Source organism: Oncorhynchus tshawytscha, linkage group LG09, assembly GCF_018296145.1.
Source record: "Oncorhynchus tshawytscha isolate Ot180627B linkage group LG09, Otsh_v2.0, whole genome shotgun sequence".
In the NCBI taxonomy this organism is placed as follows: Eukaryota; Metazoa; Chordata; class Actinopteri; order Salmoniformes; family Salmonidae; genus Oncorhynchus; species Oncorhynchus tshawytscha.
In genome coordinates this window covers 16,921,342-16,939,944 of record NC_056437.1, presented here as the reverse complement: position 1 = coordinate 16,939,944, position 18,603 = coordinate 16,921,342, and the positions used below count along the sequence as shown (strand labels likewise).

General features: G+C 40.2%; 1 protein-coding gene across 6 annotated transcripts in view; it reads right to left on the bottom strand.

Moving 5' to 3' along the window:
• mat2al (methionine adenosyltransferase II, alpha-like) overlaps nucleotides 1-18,603 on the bottom strand; it is a 37,517-nt gene that overhangs the window by 13,833 nt on the left and 5,081 nt on the right. The window contains exons 1-4 of one of the 6 annotated variants that reach the window (XM_042326622.1): nucleotides 14,763-17,981; nucleotides 13,587-14,545; nucleotides 13,110-13,395; nucleotides 12,796-12,993 (exon numbers count right to left, since the gene is read on the bottom strand). The exons of 3 other annotated variants lie outside the window; for them this stretch is intronic. In XM_042326622.1, the coding sequence (XP_042182556.1) occupies nucleotides 12,796-12,826 (31 nt within the window). In that variant the 5' untranslated portion in view covers nucleotides 12,827-12,993; nucleotides 13,110-13,395; nucleotides 13,587-14,545; nucleotides 14,763-17,981. Of the gene's footprint in view, nucleotides 1-12,795; nucleotides 12,994-13,109; nucleotides 13,396-13,586; nucleotides 14,546-14,762; nucleotides 17,982-18,603 lie in introns of those variants that run through there. 2 more of the 6 variants (XM_042326621.1, XM_042326620.1) reach the window with 2 other exon arrangements.

Here is an 18,603-nt window from a genome sequence, read left to right as displayed (position 1 = left end):
TTCCTTTCTCTCCGGCAACTGAGTTAGGAACTATGCCTGTATCTTTGTAGTGAGTAGGTGTATTGATACACCATCCAAAGTGTAATTACTAACTTCACCATGCTCAAATGGATATTTAATGTCTGCTTTTTGTATTGTCACCCATCTCAACTGAGGGACCTTACAGATAATTGTATGAGTGGGGTACAGAGATGATAGTCAATGAAAAATCATGTTAAACCCTATTATTGCACACACAGTGAGTCCATGCAACTTATTCTGTGACTTGTTATGCAAATTTTTACTCCTGAACTAATTTAGGCTTGCTCACTTTTTATGAATTTGTTAACTTATTAAATCATAATTCCACTTTGTCGTTATGAGGTATTATGTGTAGGCCAGTGACACTTGTTTTTCAATTTAAATTCAGGTTGTAACAACAAAATGTGGAAAAAGTCAAGGGGTGCGAGTACTTTCTGAAGACACTGTATACAGTTACACGTCATAGTAATAACCTGTAGAAACAGACAGCGGCAAGCTCATATTTTCACATACAAAGGAGTCGTGGCAAACTTGCAGCGACTTGTGAACATCTGGCAAACAATCCTGGGAAATTGTGCAAATTTGCTGTAAACTCCTTATGAATATGCTAATGTTACTTTTTTTTAGTTACTTTGTGTTTTAACATTGAAATGCCATATCTACACGAACCAATTCATATGTAACTTGGAATTAACTTGCTTCTCCCCGAAAACTAAACATACAAAATGTACTAAACAACATTCAATGTCTTAACAGAACAAAATAAATCCAACACTTCAAATCATCAGCATGTTAATGAAGAAAAAAGCAAAGACTGAATATTTCCCAAATAAATTGTTTATTTAATATTTTTATGTAGCAACAACATTGACATGAGAAATATGTGAACACTATGAGGATGTTGACCTTAGGATGTTTAGAGGGGAAACTACAGAATTTACATGAGCCAAGTGATAACTGAGCAATTAGCCATTAACCAATTGAAGCTTAAAAGAGATGAGAATGTGAATTAAAACTAAAAATCTAACTTAGTTCAGAACTGTAGCCTTTTTGAGTGAACTTTGTAGATGGCAGCCCTGTGGAAGTACGTCGTCCAAAGATTTTTGAATACATGCACTGAAACAATCAGAAAACAAAAACAACATTATGGTTACTGAAAGCATTTTCTATTTTGGCATCTTAAAAAAAGGTACTCAGTGGCTAATGGTCGGGTTTGGCTTTGGAAAAATGGGGTCAGCTGTTACAAAGTTACCTTGATGTTGCTATGCTTCTCACTGAAACTGGCATTATACAGTTGAAGTCAGATGTTTACATACACCTTAGCCAAATACATTTAAACTTAGTTTTTCACAATTCCTGACATTTAATCCTAGTAAAGATTTGCTGTCTGAGGTCAGTTAGGATCACCACTTAATTTTAAGAATATGAAATGTCAGAAAAATAGTAGAGAGAATGATTTATTTCAGCTTTAATTTCTTTCATCACATTCCCGGTGGGTCAGAAGTTTACATACACTCAATTAGTATTTGGCAGCATTGCCTTTAAATTGTTTTACTTGGGTCAAACGTTTCAGGTAAGCCTCCCCCTTTTCAAACTAATCAACTAATTATGATCTTCAATCTAGACTTAATCATTAAGAGCCAGTCGTCTACTAGTATTCTCTTCTTCCTGACTAAGGTGTATGAGGCTTGGGCAGAAAAAATAATATGGCAATTCATATTATTTTTCCAAAATGAATTGAAGAACTTACATCTAAAAGTTATGCATGCAAGAAGCCTTGACCCGGTGCACACATATTTCTCTGTCCTCAGTTCAATTGAAGGCCTCAATCTGTCTTTTTGACTTGTTCCTTTCTTTCTAGAAGCAATCAGTTACAACACATGATCAGAATGAGCTAGTTACTAGTTTAAAGCAATGAAAGATCCAATTGTTACAAATTCATATATAGACTACATTTACGAGAATAAGACATGCATTTGCTTACCTTATCAACCTTGAAGATGATACTCATTAATCACTCAAAAACATGTTATGAGTGCCCCACAAACATCTCTTCAGGGTGTTGATGTATCATTTTCCCACACCACAGGTAGTGAAAGGGTATCCATCTGCAAAAGTTAAGTTTTGCTTTGATGTCATAGTTACACTAGCATATTGACAGCATGTTATTGGTACAGCAACTTATTCACCCCAAATATATAGCTAAGTGTTTAGGCAAATCATTAGTTAGCTAGCTAGTTAAAGTTGTATCTCACTTTTCAACTTTTAAGTTATTAGCTACATCAAACCAATGAGAATGCCGAAGTCATGTCAGAAAATGTTTTGCCTGGGTGTAATGTAATATGGAGGACCCGGTAAGCCAGACAATTCCCTAGAATGTAAACAGAAATAACGTCAAAATGTATAACTTCAAATTAAACCAAATTGTCTGCACTCATGACTACTGGTTTCAATGACATTTTCTGCCAACTAACAAGCAAAGACTTTATGAATTTATTTACAAATCAAATTGCAAGTTTGCTAGCAACTAGCCTGCTAACATTAGTCCTGCTGACCTGCTAACGTTAGCCCTACCAGCCTGCTAATGTTAAGTTACCACTGCAGAAGTCAGCCAGTTAATATCAACAGCTAGCTTAAAGCTACCTTAAAGTAAACCAAAGTTTTGGAAATACATAATGCCATTAACCAGTTATCAAAGAATGATCGCTATATGAAGTTATCCAGCCAGCTACCGTTAGCCATTTAGACAACTAGCTATTAGCCTAGCCAACCACCACGGTTTTGGTCGGCAAGCCAGAGCCCAACAACTGGAAACCAGCTAGAACACAACTAAAACATGACCGCAGATCAAAAGCAGAGAGAGAGCAGAGACTTACAGATTAATTGCTGGGGCCCATCCGATGGGAAAACATATTTTTAATAGAGTGCAGGCTGAGTTAGCTACCAAAGCAAGGGGGAGGCATGCAATTCACCAGGCTGAGGGAGAATGAGGAAAACCTAATAGCTATAGCGAGAAAAATCTAAAATAGATAGACATCAGATATCTCGCGTGCTAATACTAAGCAAAGGTGGAAAAAGAAACAAAAGTCCAGTAGCCCACTTCACAGAGAAAATGCAGAAAAGTTGACAAAACAAAAAGGAGAACAGACAAAGTACTACACAATTACTGCAGGTATGATTTTCTCCTTTTGTGCCCATGGCAAGAAGGCCCCAGAGCCTGCTGTGCTAACACAGCCACAAAGTTTGATAAGCATGAGGATGCTGCATGTCTCCCCGACATAGCCATTAATCTCCATAGACAAACATTGGCAGCAGGATGGCATTACTGAAGAGCTCAGTGACCTTCAACGTGTGTCCGTCATGAAATGCCACCTTTTCAACAAGTCAGTTAGTCAAATTTTCTCCCTGCTAGAGCCGTCCCGGTCAACTGTAAGTGCTGTTATTGTGAAGTGGAAACCTCTAGGCGCTAACAGCTCAGCCGCGAAGTGGTAGGCCACACAACCTCACAGAATGGGACCGCAGAGTGCTGAATAGTCCATCCTCGGTCATAACACTCAATACCAAGTGGCCGAGCAGCCGCACACAAGCCTAAGATCACCATGCGCGATGCCAAGTGTCGGCTGGAGTGTTGTAAAGCTTGCCACCATGATGAATCAAGCTTAACCATCTGGCAGTCGGACGGACGCCAGGAGAACGCTACCTGCCACAATGCATAGTGTCAACTGTAAAGTTTGGTGGAGGAGGAATAATGGTCTGGGGCTGTTTATGGCTCGGGCTAGGCCCCTTAGTTGGTAGTAGAGCCGAGTGGAGGCTCCTCATAGGAGGAAGGGGAGGACCATACTACTCAGTGAATTTCAGAAGAATAAAAATTGTGAAACATAAAAAGTTATCATTTTAAGATAAAAACTTTGGTAAGTATATTCAAATGTATTTTAAATTGATAAAACATTGTTTTGCGATGAAGGTCTACAGTAGTCTCAACAGCACTCTGGTATAGCATCATGGTAAGCTACAGCTAGATAGCACTGTAGTGCATAAAACGTGGTGAGTAGTTGACTAAACTGCTTGCTGTACACTGTATTGCATGATTGTAGAGGGTTGACTAGCGCGTTAGCTACTATAACTATGTTGACTATGACGTTAGGTAATATGGTGACAATGATTTTTTTTTTTGCCTGGTCACAGACAACTGTTGTATTGTGCACTGAACTCCACAAGCATAGGGGAAAAAAGTGAGCGAGCGTGTAGATGCGAAAAGGAATTATATATATATACACACACACAACGAGCAAAGTGATCATTCTGTTTGTATGTGGCTGCTAGTTCTGCGTTTGCATGTGATCAGGGGTATATTCATTCCAACTATTCAGTTGAAAAATGTTTCTTAAACAGAAGCAAACGGAAGGAAATGGGGATAAACATACCTGAATTTGTCCACTAGCAACTCTTGTTTGTAACTGTTGGACTAAGATTACAACCTAGATCAGCTAGATGCAGGCAAGAGTGTGCAAGGCAGTATTTAATAATATGTCACTGTCTGTCACCTTAATGACAGAATTTTCTCAACCTGTGCACCTAAATTGTAAACTTTCATTCGTGGGATAGGTTGTAGCAACCTCATGATAGGTTTAGGGAAAACTTGAGTATCATGTAGTACCCTAAACATATTGATGTTACATTGAGCTGGGTGAATGGAATATGAATGGCAGTCATCCAATAAGTTGTAATAGAAATAAGGCCATGCTAAAAAGGAAAAAGTCCTTCCTCAGCCACCACGACCAGTGAAGGTTTTTCCAATCAACCGAGGGACTGTGAAATGTTGCATGTTAACAAGGTGGATCTTGTATTATTCATTGCAAATTGTGAAACTGTACAGCACAAGCAGAGAAATTAGAATAATTGTGAATGCAGCTGAACGTTTCTTGGGACTTCATGTTTTCACAGCAGAGGCCTTGCAAGAAATCCTGTTGCTGAATGTTCCACCCTCACAGACCCCTTAGCCTGTGTAGGGATGTATTTTGGAATGGACTGATTGAAGTATGATAGATTGTGTTTGCTAACATGTCTTTTTTGTATGATGTTGTTTTCCCTCTCTCCCACAATGGATTTTTATTTTCTCGTTCAATACCCCGTCCAGCTGGTGGCGGTAATGCACCATTAATATTTGATGCCAACTGCCATTAAACCCCATCAAAGACCGCGACGCGTGCCGAGACTGGCATCAAAATACTAGAGAAAATACAATTGAACTAATTCAAGTACCCACATTTTTGTTAGAGGTTTTAGCTTTTAATTTGGCTTATTATTGTTTGGAAATGTACAAACATAATGTGTGGTAACTGTTTATGACTGGCTTGAAAAACAGTGTGTTACATAGAGCCATCATCATGCACAACATGAGTGCCATGCACAATCATAATTAATTTCTAAAGGCTTTCCCCCAAAACATCCCCAATTAAATGTTGACTGCAAAGAAAGCATACCTAGCAGATTGATATGATGGTTTATATCAATCAGGTGGGCATTATTTTGTTTTGCAAACTCTCCCATCACATGTCTAGTAGCCTACAGAAACAACCTAGCCAAACACAATGGTTAATTGAGAGGTGGGAAGTTGAATTAAAAAGGGGAACTGAGGTGCACAGTTGAATAAAAAGAGAACTACACCAATTTTTATAAATGTTTTACTGATGTGGTTTAAGAATTGTTGTGGATATAGAACAACCAACGTTCTAGTTTTTAGAGAAAAAAATAGTGTGAGAAAAAAAGAAATTGAACATTTTCTAAAATCTGCAGTTTTCCCTATAGGTCTACTCATAGTCCTTTATGATGAATCAATGACATTATTTTAAATAGCCTGACAGAAGTTAGACAGCTCTAAAATACACTTTTTATTGCATTTGATGTAATTGTGTGTGGTATTTACAATCAAATTTTATTTAGATTTTTACAGGTTCAAAGCTCAAAAAGTTGCAGAATGGCTCCTTAAAAAGTGCTGTACATGCTACACATAAGATGCAATAAGGTAGAAGAACGAGTCCCATCCTCTCCGAAAATAAATCGTGGAACTAGAAAGCCAAGTTGGAGAACCAGCATGAAGATTAAAGACCCTAAAAAAATGTGGAATATTTAACAAAGGACAAAACAGACATGATGTCTCTTGCTGATAGTATCCTAAAAAAAGAGGAACATTCATGCACAGAAAGGGAGAAGGCAGAAAAGCCTTTCCCAGAGAATGCAGAAGATGAGAGCAAAGCGAGGAGAGGAAGAGAAACCAGAAATGTGTTAAGAAAACACTTCACAGAATAGCAGAAAAAGAAGAATGCAAAGACGGCTTTAAAAAAATGTGAACAGAGAGCAGCTAGGTCAAAAGAGCATGAAAGAGAAATCAAAAAGACAGGGAAAATATGGTCAGAACAAAGAACAGGCAAAGCAGGTGAAACAAGAGAAATTGGAGGCAGAGAGGATTCGTCTCAAGGAACTAGAGAATAAATTAGAGGAACAGAGAAAGCAACTTGAACATTCTGAAAGAGCCTTGCAGACAGCAGAGCAAGATGTACGGGGTCCATCTGCCAGAAGGATGACCCTTCAAAAGGGCTAAAGCCTGTATTCCAAAACATGGACCCTTATTGACAAAGCAGCTATTTTCTGTCAGAAAAACATCAGAACCAGAGGGGAAGTTGGAAGTGGCAGTTGTTGAAGCAGTAGCCAATGGCCTGTCAGAGTTCAGACAATCTCCAACTAGAAAGGCTTTGGCTTGTTCACTGAATATGATCTTGAAATACAAACTACAGAGTCAGTTTGCAAAATGATTTGGGGTCAGTAGAAAACTTTTAAAGGTAAGCTTAAAAAAAACAAAGAGATTAACATAGAGTCTCAGTAGTGGAAAAAATGATATGAAGCAGTTTCAAAATGCCAGATAAGAAAAAGGTGAGCAAGAAGACTGGGAAGGCAAACAGCTTTCTTGACCCCTCCACTGCACTAACAATGTTTCAAAGCCAACCATGGTATCTCAATAGGAGCTGCTATATTTCACAGATTTGGACCAAGAACCATTAAGCCACAGAGAAGTGCAACACTTGTGGGTTGCCTCTACGAATACTGTGAAAATATCCAAACTGAAATGACAGAAAGCGAATGGCCACCTGGTGAGCAGACATTCACCAACCATAAAAGGGGTGTAAGCATTCAGCAGTGTCATTATGTGTGAGAACTACAGGGAATGATTCCCACTATCCTAAGTGTATCAGTGCAAGGATTGTGGTGTCCATACAGCAGAGCCATGTATTGTCCCCCTCCTAAAAAAGGACACCGATGTAGAGTGGAAAAGATAGATTGTCAGACAAAAAGTAACAAATGGAAACAAGAGTACACCTTAAAAAAGTGATATTTAGTATGAAAGTGTGGATCTATGAAGATGCTTATTGATTAACTGAAACAAGAGGCTCAAGCTTTTTCAGAACACTTGTTTATCAAGGACTGGCAGAACAACCAATTAGCAAAAGTGAAAGCCAACCTCCCAGAGCACACAGTATTGGGTATCCTGAACTTTGCCAAGAACTACACTTGCAGGTACCAGCAAGAGGCCCAGGGGGCTTACTGGACCCACGAGAGTGCTACACAACACCCAGTGAGGTCATTGAAAGAAACCAAAGTCACCGTAGTCTGAAGCAAGTGCCTGGCACCTTGAAGTTGCTTTGCATCAAAACAGTCAAGGGCGAGGTAGTGGCAACCATAAACCTCAGCTGCTTCTGGGATTCTTGTATCCATGGGATTGGAGTCAGTGAGAATGGATTATGTGTTGAGTAATGGAGAGGTAATACATCATAGTCTGCATGGTAAGTAACACAATGCTTACATAACGTAAATCATGTTTGATATTAAATGACATCTCAATAACCTCATGTGATTCTTTGTTTCCTTACCAGAACTTAGAAAAAGAGATGCCAGAGACAAGATGGATGACATCACACACACAGTGCTGGACCTAGTTTAACTTGTCTAAAGTATGGTATCTTTAAAGCAATTTTTTTTCTAGTTGAGTATATTATTTATATCGCTTTGTCTTGTCTGTGTGTGTGTAAAACTTAATAAAACAGAGTTAAAAATAATAATAATGCAAAAACAAAGTGTTGGAGACAAAAGTAAAAGTGCAATATGTGCCACGTAAGAAAGCTAACGTTTAAATTCCTTGCTCAGAACATGAGAACATATGAAAGCTGGTGGTTCCTTTTAACATGAGTCTTCAATATGAGTGAGTCCAAGTAAGACGTTTTAGGTTGTAGTTATTATTGGAAGTATAGGACTATACCATTTGTATTTCATATACCTTTGACTATTGGATGTTCTTATAGGCACTTCAGTATTGCCAGTGTAACAGTATAGATTCCGTAACTCTCCTCGCTCCTACCTGGGCTCGAACCAGGAACACAACGACAACAGCCACCCTCGAAGCAGCGTTACCCATGCAGAGCAAGGGGAACAACTACTCCAAGTCTCAGAGCCAGTGACGTTTGAAACGCTATTGGCACGCACCCCACTAACTAGCTAGCCATTCCACATCACATCGTTACACCAGCCTAATCTCGGGAGTTGATGGTTTTGAAGTCATAAACAGCAGAGCTGCTGGCAAAACGCACAAAAGTGCTGTTTGAATGAATGCTTATGAGCCTGCTGGTGCCTACCATCGCTCAGTCAGACTGCTCTATCAAATTATAGACTTAATTATAACATAACAACACACAGAAATATGAGCCTTTGGTCATTAATATGGTCGAATCCGGAAACTATCTCGAAAACAAAACGTTTATTATTTCAGTGAAATACAGAACCGTTCGGTATTTTATCTAACGGGTGGCATCCCTAAGTCTAAATATTGCTGTTACATTGCACAACTTTCAATGTTATGTCATAATTACGTAAAATTCTGGCAAATTAGTTCGCAATGAGCCAGGCAGCCCAAACTGTTGCATATACCCTGACTATGCGTGCAATGAACGCAAGAGAAGTGACACAATTTCACCTGGTTAATATTGCCTGCTAAACTGGATTTCTTTTAGCTAAATATGCAGGTTTAAAAATATATACCTCTGTGTATTGATTTTAAGAAAGGTATTGGTGTTTATGGTTAAGTAAACGTTGGAGCAACGAGTCCTTTTTCGCGAATGCGCACTGCATCGATTATATGCAATGCAGGACATGCTAGATAAACTAGTAAAATCGTCAACCAAGTGTAGTTATAACTAGTGATTATGATTTAAGTTTAATGCTAGCTAGCAACTTACCTTGGCTTCTTACTGCATTCGCGTAACAGGCAGGCTCCTCGTGAGGCAGGTGGTTAGAGCGTTGGACTAGTTAAACAAGGCAGTTCAGGGGCAGGCCGTCATTGAAAATAAGAATGTGTTCTTAACTGACTTGCACAGTTAAATAAAGGTGTAAAAATAAAAAACACATCTATTTTTTAAAAATCGTCCAAAATTACCGATTGCTATGAAAACTTGAAAAATCGGCCATTCCGATTAATTGGTCGACCTCTAATGTGGACAACTACAAATACCTTGGTGTCTGGTTAGACTAAACTCTCCTTCCAGACTCACATTGAGCATCTCCAATCCAAAATTAAATCTAGAATTGGCTTCCTTTTCGCAAACAAAGCCTCCTTGACGCATGCTACTAAAAATATCCTCGTAAAACTATCCAACCGATCCTTGACTTCGGCGATGTCATTTACAAAATAGCCTCCAACACTGTACTCAGCAAATCAGATGTAGTCTATCACAGTGCCATCTGTTTAGTCACCAAAGCCACATATACTACCCACCACTGCGACCTGTATGCTCTCGTTGGCTGGCCCTCGCCAAACCCACTGGCTCCAGGTCACCTATAAGTCTTTGCTAGGTAATGCCCCGCCTTCTCATCTCACTGGTCACCATAGCAGCACGCGCTGCAGCAGGTATATTTTTTTGAAAGGGGCATGTTTATTTAAGATGGTGAGGAAAGCACTTTTAAAGAACAACCAGGCATCCTCTACTGACGGGATGAGGTCAATATCCTTCCAGGATACCCGGGCCAGGTCGATTAGAAAGGCCTGCTCACTGAATTATTTTCGGGAGCGTTTGACAGTGATGAGGGGTGGTATTTTGACCGCGGACCCATTATGGACGAAGGCAATGATCGCTGAGATCCTGGTTGAAGACAGCAGAGGTGTTTTTAGAGGACAAGTTGGTCAGGATGATATCTGAGGGTGCCCATGTTTACAGATTTAGGGTTGTACCTGGTAGGTTCCTTGATAATTTGTGTGAGATTGAGGGCATCTAACTGAGATTGTAGGACGGCCGGGGTGTTAAGCATATCCCAGTTTAGGTCACCTAACAGTATGAACTCCGAAGAGGAAGTTTGTACTTCTTCTGTGGTGTGGGCCAATGGGTGTCTTTCTAACAGCTTCCAACAACAAGCGCAAGCTGCACTTGTGCAACTCAAACAGAGTCAGTTCGTAAACAGTGAGTGTGACATACTAACAAAATATGTCAGGGATCAACTAGATTCAGCCGCAGGAATATTATTTTTTGTTCTTTAGAGGATAGTCAGGGGTCCGGAACATGATTGAAAATCATTTGTATTCTGCAAATTGACCACAAGATGATAATCAATAATCATACATTTTCAAGCCTTGCTTATATTTGTACATAATCATAAATACAGTGCCTTCAGAAAGTATTCATACCCCTTGACATATTCCACATTTTGCTCTTACAGCTGGAATTCAAAATCTACACACAATACCCCATAATGAAAATAATTCACACCACTGAGTCAATACTTTGTAGAAGCACCTTTGGCAGCGATTAAAGCTGTGAGTCTTTCTGGGTAAATTTTAAAGAGATTTCCACACCTGGATTGTGCAACATTTGCCCAGGAACATTTACGGTCTTCTTGGCAAGCAACTCCCGTGTAGATTTGGCTTTGTGTTTAAGGTTATTGTTCTGCTGAAAGGTAAATTAATCTCCCAATGTCTGCTGGAAAACAGACTGAAGACGTTTTCCACTAGGATTTTACCTGTGCTTATTTTTTTATCCTGGAAAACTCCCCAGTCCTTAACAATTACAAGCATAACCATAACATTATTTAGCCACCACTATTCTTGAAAATATGGAGAGTGGTACTCAGTAAAGTGTTGTATTGGATTTGCCCCAAACACAACAATGTGTATTCAGGACAAAAAGTTAATTGCTTGGCCACATTTTTTACATTATTACTTTAGTGCCTTGATACAAACAGGATGCATGTTTGGCAATATTTTTTATTCTGTACAGGCCGTCTTTTCACCCTGTCAATTAGGTCAGTATTGTGGAGTAACTACAATGTTGTTGATCGATCCTCAGTTCTCCTATCACAGCCATTAAACTCTGTTTTAAACTCACCATTGGCCTCCTGGGGAAATCCCTGAGTGATTTCCTTCCTCTCCAGCAACTGAGTTAGGAAGGACTCCTGTATCTTTGTAGTGACTGGGTGTATGTATACACTATCCAAAGTGTAATTGATAACGTCACCATACTAAAAAGGCATATTCAATATCAGCTGTTTTTATTTTTACTCATCTACCAATAGGTGTCCTTTGTGAAGCATTGGAAAACCTCCCTGGTCTTTGTGGTTGAAATTCACTGCTTGACTGAGGGACCTTACAGATAATTGTAAGTGTGGGGTCTAAAGATGAGGTACTCATTCAAAAAGTTATTAACTCAAGACTTTTCAGCTTTTTATTAAAATGTTAGCCATTTCAAAAAAGATACTTCCACTTTGACATTATGGGGTATTGTGTGTAGGCCAGTGACAAAAACAACTCAATATAATCCATTTTAAATTCAGGCTGTAACAAAATGTGGAAAAAGTTAAGGGGTGTGAACAGTTTCCGAAGGAACTGTATCTCTAATATGCGTGGGAATACTTTGGAACATATTTCCTCAATTAAAATCACTTCGAGCTGATTTGCTAGTGTTTTTATAGTATTTTATGTTCAACAACATAAAAACAAAAAATAAATGTATATATTTTTTGCTCAGAATATTTGGGAGACCAAATAAAATCACTGTGGGCTGCTAGTTGGGGAACCCTGGTCTATAATCTAGATATGTAGAGATGATTAGATTATTAATCTGTTAACGAACCGTTTGCAAGGTCCTCTTGTTGAAGTCATTGCGTCACCTAAACTGTAGCTGTATATATTCAATAATAAATAAAACAAATGTTGTACCTTATAATACTCTTTCATAAAGCAAATAAGTAACATAGCTGTGGTAATGCTAAAGTTAAAAAAGGACTCGTTGTTACTACTTCAGTCACCAGCTGGGGTGTGACATCACCAAATTGTCCAGATGCTGATGAATTATTCAAATGGAGATATGAAACTCTTCAAAACAGTTGCATGTTTTCATTGTGAAACGCTTAAATAGATTAATAAATCAAATAATAAGATTACATTCTGTATTGTCGCCTCATATGCATCATGGTGTCTGTGTTCTCACTCGCCCTCTAGTGACTGACTGGGCTGTCCTCGCCCTCTAGTGACTGACTGGGCTGTCCTCGCCCTCTAGTGACTGACTGGGCTGTCCTCGCCCTCTAGTGACTGACTGGGCTGTCTCAGTGGCTGTTGAAGATAGAGGTATTACTGCTGTAAGAGATATTTAATCAACTTCAGCACTCTGCTTTGGTACATCAAATATTCACATGAAAATGATTGTGTAACCATAAACAACAATAAAACTGCCACTATTTTACCTCCTGTTGTCTTCAGCAATGCATCCCTCATCTCCAATGTTGTCAGGAGGAAGTTGCTGGACAGGCATTTGTATATCTGGACCACAGCAGCCTGGTGTCTGCATGGAGCTCCTGTGTGCCCTACTGAACAAATGCATGTCTGCAGTATAGGTCTGTCCTGGTGTGGTGCCCTTCACCCTGTACTGCTTCTCTGCACACCTGACAGACATTAGGAGAGAGAAGATAGACAGCTTATAATAGAAGATACAACAAATAATAGAAGACCACATAATATTTAAAAAATGTATTACAAACCTGTATTCATCACTATTTACCTGCTCAATGTCAGATGGGTTGACGCTACTATCCTGTGCCAGAAAATGTGAGTGCTGGAACATTTCCCAGCGGCCAAGGACAATGTCAGTCACCCATGCCTCATAGTAAGCCTTCAGGCACAGGGAGATTTAACACTTTCGTCCTTTGGTGGAGTTTACCCTTAAGGATCCGCATGCTGCCTTATTGGTGTCACTCCCTCAGGTTGGCAGCTCCTCCCAATGTCTAGAGTGTTGGGCATTCAGCTGAGTGAACAGTCAATGGAAGTAGGTTGTGAATTTCTTGTACCTGTAATTAGAGTGAAATATGTACTTGAACTATCACATACTGGTTACAAACTATAAAGGGAAAATGTATCCCAAATAACAACATATCCCAAACAAGGACTGGGTAAATTTCTATTAGAAAATACTAAAACTGAAAAGTTACTGAGAATAAAGAATAAGTTAATAGACTGCACCTCATTATACTACACTAACCTGGCTACAAATGTGTTTTGATCTGCCTGCTGATAGAGGGGCTCAACTCTCTCTTCCCTGTCATACATGATGTCTTTGGGACAGCGAAGAGGGTCTGCCTGTCTCTCAGGTCTATGCCTCTCTCCACAGCCACACTGCCTGGAGTAGGTGGAAGGTGCAGAGGAGCAGTTTGGACCCTGGAAATGGCCTCCCTAATGCTCCCCTCTCTGCCTTGCAGTCATCTGTAATGAGGCGAGGATCAGCCTGACCACTCCCTGCAAAGGCATCCTCCCTAAGGATGTCCTTCAACAGTTGAAGACACTCCAGGAGGATTGTGGCCTCATCCTCAGATTGAGTCAGGAAACCCCAAGGGGGAGACCGCCAGCACAGATGTGGGAACCTCTGCAGTTCTCTTGTTCCATGTTCCCAGAGAAATCAATGAAGCAGAGCTCCTCACTGTGTCTGGCCCGATGGACACGCTTCATCAGTGGGGAATAGATCGCCACGCGAGGTGTTCCTACAAGAGGTTCTCAATCTTGGCACAGATATCGCCAGCACCTAAGATTATACTCCTCAACATGCCTCTCAGGCCCATTCTGTTCCCCATATGCCTGCCTGAACACACTGTGGTACAATCTGTGCAAAAAGTAAAAGTAGCACAAAGATGTGTCCACAAGTTCACTACTAATACTGTAAAATGTACCAAGATACAAAAGGAAATTATGATAATCATCATAACACAAGACTGTCCTGAATCCTAAAAATATCACCCAGTTTCTTAGGCACCTTCTCTAACTTACCGGTAGCAGAACTGAAGGTCTGGACAGAGGGATCTGTTTGCCGTGGTGAAGATGTAGTCCTCTCCGACGTTCTTCAGGACTGTCAGGGCAGACCCCGATTGTAACTTACTGTATTGGCTGATGTAACTGGATGAAGTTGATGATCTGCTCAAATGCGGTCTGTCCTTTTGCAGGCACGTTCTGACCCCCCACACACACACACACACACAATATCAGCATTGACTGTAGCTTAAATGGATATAGTTGTATTGAATGTGTAAGAAATAGCTATGCAAAGGGCCAGATGGGTAACCATTCACAATAACTGCAGTTCATTATTAGCCTACTCAGTCAATAAGCACCAGCCGGACAGACTATCTAGCTAAATTAGCTACAGAAAGTACTGTAGAAATCTCACCTTTCTGCAGCAGGTACCTCTGGCCGGGCAGCTTCATCTTGTAGCTGGTCGAGGGACTAACTTACTTCCACTAACTAACATGACTATAGCCAGTAGCCAGGTAGGGCTAGCTAGCCAGCCTGCTAGCTTGCTACCAGTCAGCAGTAACGTTAGCCGGCTAATGCTAGCTATCCAGGTGGTGCAAGCAACTATGTTCAGTTGTTGTGGAGTTCGTCCTATTGGCATGCTAACTTCATGATAAGTTAAGCATCTTAGCTAACATTCCAAGTTGTATCTTCCTGGCTGTCACAAAATTGCTTAATCCCTTCTCTGTCCTGCCCGAAACGTCTTCTACGGCATCTTGGCGACCACACAATTTAATGTGCATACCGACAACAACTACACGGGATGGAAACAGGATTCCCCCCCCAAAATTAAAAAATATATAACTTTTCTGTTAAAAATAAATTAATGAAACAGATCTGATCCCTACACAGGCTCAATGGGAACCTGGTAGGGCAGGTCTTCCCGCTCCAGTACCTCTTGCAAGTCTTCAGATGTAAAATCCTTGAGTCCCAAAAACGTTTCTGCCACAGCCACAATAATGTCCAGTTTTTAAAAAAGTTATTTATGACTTGTGCTCTACAATTTGTAACTGTGGCAATGAACGCAAAAAATATATTTTTTTTTAAAATCACCTTTTTAAAAGACACACAGCGTTTATTCTGTCAGACAGTAAACATTTACTTAAGGCCGTGGTGTTTCCACTACCATATATATCTTCACTAGCATCACTTGTTTTCTCAATTATTTTAATCGCCTCCGCATAAGCGATTCGACCGCTTTAACACTTGCCACCTCAATTTCCTTCACCCTTACATGGCACTCCAGGAACATGATCCCTACCACAATTGCAATACCGTTCTCCTTCTACACACCATTCTCCTTCTACACACCGTTCTTCACTATACTCTGTTAGTCTGCACACACTTGAAACATGGCAAAATCCTTTACAATTCTTAAACGGCAGTGGTTTTTGGACGAAAGTTCTTACGGCGTATCTTACGTAACCAAGCTTCACATGCGTAGGTATTTGCTCTTTATAAAAAAATAAAAAAACAGGACCGAAAAACTTCCTTTTTCCCCATTCACCCAGCGGGTCAGACACCGGGCACCAGGAATTCTCTTCATGTATTCAACATGACCATCCGTCGTCACCCATGAGCTGACTCCCTAGACTCCTGCTTCTTCTTCTGTGGATTTTATATGGCGGTTGGCAACCAACTTTCAGGTGCATTACCGCCACCAAATTGACTGGAGTTTGGACCAGAGACAGTGAAGGTCTAAATCATACCCAATAATATAATCTCCCTAAGGAAACGAAATACATAATTAAATACTACAGCCCCTGAAGATTTCCCCAGTTCGCTTAACGGGGCGGCAGGGTAGCCTAGTGGTTAGAGTGTTGGACTAGTAACCGGAAGGTTGGAAGTTCAAACCCCTGAGCTGACAAGGTACAAATATGTTGTTCTGCCCCTGAACAGGCAGTAGGGAAACATTAGACTGGCGGGGTGTGATTGAAAATAAGAATTTGTTCTTAACTCACTTGCCTACTTAAATAAAGGTAAAATAACCCCATTATTCCTCAAATCTAATAACAATCCATCCCTTTCCCTCACATATTCCTTGCACTGAAACTGCACATGTTTTCAACTCCTCCTGACAATGATCACACCCCCCAGTCTAATGTTTCCCTACAAATTTCAATGTACCATTTAGCCTTGTGTGTCCCAGTCTCAGCCTTGTGACTATACTTTCCTCTCTTCGACCTGAGGACCTCCCTGCCACCAACTATTCCTGGATCTCCCTGATTCCACAACTCTTGCCATTTGTTTTTAACCACTGCTCTTATTAACCCCTTGGCTTCTGCTTTACTGATTGACAATTCCATCTCAACACTAGGATGTTTAAGAGCCTGCTTGGTGATAACATCCACCTCCTCATTCCCTCTACTCCCACATGAGCTGGTACCCAGAGGAACGTCACAAATACCACAATCTGTTTCACCCTGTACAAACACTGCAAAACCTCATACAACACATCCTGTCTGCTCTGAGACACAAATTAATTTAAGCTCATCAATGCTGCACAGGAGTCAGAGCAGATGACTACTCTGTCTGGCCTCACGTCCTCCACCTACTCTGCAGCCAAAAGTATGGCCAACAACTCCATTGTGTAAACAGATAAATGATCCGTGGCTCTTTTTGTCACTGCCACCTTAAACTCAGGAACACCAAAAGCTGCACCTGTCCTCCCTGTTTTAGGGTCCTTAGATCCATCTGGATGGATCTAAAAAAGCATAGTACTGTGTTCTTAAATGTTCACTAACAACTGAATCTACTCCTTCCTCAACACTTAGCCTCTCAAGCAACCTTAGATCTATCACTGGCTGAGGGAGAAACCAAGGTAGAATAGCAGGAAGAACCACTGAGGGGCTAAACTCCCTCCCAAACAACCCCAAGCTCTCTCGCCATGCCATTGCCTATCCACCCAAAGCTTGTATTCAGATTTTGTTCGTCCCCAGCACTCTGCTGCCGACACTGCAGCTCAACCCAGACTAAGCAAACACCTGCTATGCACTGTGAATATTATATTAGGCGGCGTGTACTTCCAGGTATGAATTAAACGAAACATGGGATAAATGTTATTTGTTTTCTGTTACTCTATGCCGAAATTGGACACCATAAACGAAAAAATAAGCTGATATCCGATTTCAACTACAATTATTAATTTCCTTGTTTGGCCTTGACAAGCACAAGCCTTGACAAGATAATAAGAAATAGGAATTATCCATTAGCACATGGACCTTACAGATGTAGTATCTTCATTTGATCACTCTTTTGTTGCTGCAAACTTGTAGTGTATTTTAGCTTTAAAAAAGGTTCTAAAGTTTTAATTTCCACTTTCAAAATTTCAGAATTGATTTGCCCCAATGAAAACTGTATCAACACCTACAAAAATATCCATTAAGAATATATTCCACATAATAATTCACATTTCTTGTTACTGCAGGACAATTAACTTGCTGTAGCAAATTGGCTCATTAAGATCCTACATTGTAAGTCACAACATGTAGTGTAGGAGACAGTAGTCAAATAGAAGCAGACAGTTACACAGTTGCATCTTATCATCAAATCCTGGAAGAAACACAAGCCCTACATATACAGTGCCTTGCGAAAGTATTCGGCCCCCTTGAACTTTGCGACCTTTTGCCACATTTCAGGCTTCAAACATAAAGATATAAAACTGTATTTTTTTGTGAAGTATCAACAAGTGGGACACAATAATGAAGTGGAACGACATTTATTGGATATTTCAAACTTTTTTAACAAATCAAAAACTGAAAAATTGGGCGTGCAAAATTATTCAGCCCCTTTACATTCAGTGCAGCAAACTCTCTCCAGAAGTTCAGTGAGGATCTCTGAATGATCCAATGTTGACCTAAATGACTAATGATGATAAATACAATCCACCTGTGTGTAATCAAGTCTCCGTATAAATGCACCTGCACTGTGATAGTCTCAGAGGTCCGTTAAAAGCGCAGAGAGCATCATGAAGAACAAGGAACACACCAGGAAGGTCCGAGATACTGTTGTGAAGAATTTTAAAGCCGGATTTGGATACAAAAAGATTTCCCAAGCTTTAAACATCCCAAGGAGCACTGTGCATGCAAGCGATAATATTGAAATGGAAGGAGTATCAGACCACTGCAAATCTACCAAGACCTGGCCGTCCCTCTAAACTTTCAGCTCATACAAGGAGAAGACTGATCAGAGATGCAGCCAAGAGGCCCATGATCACT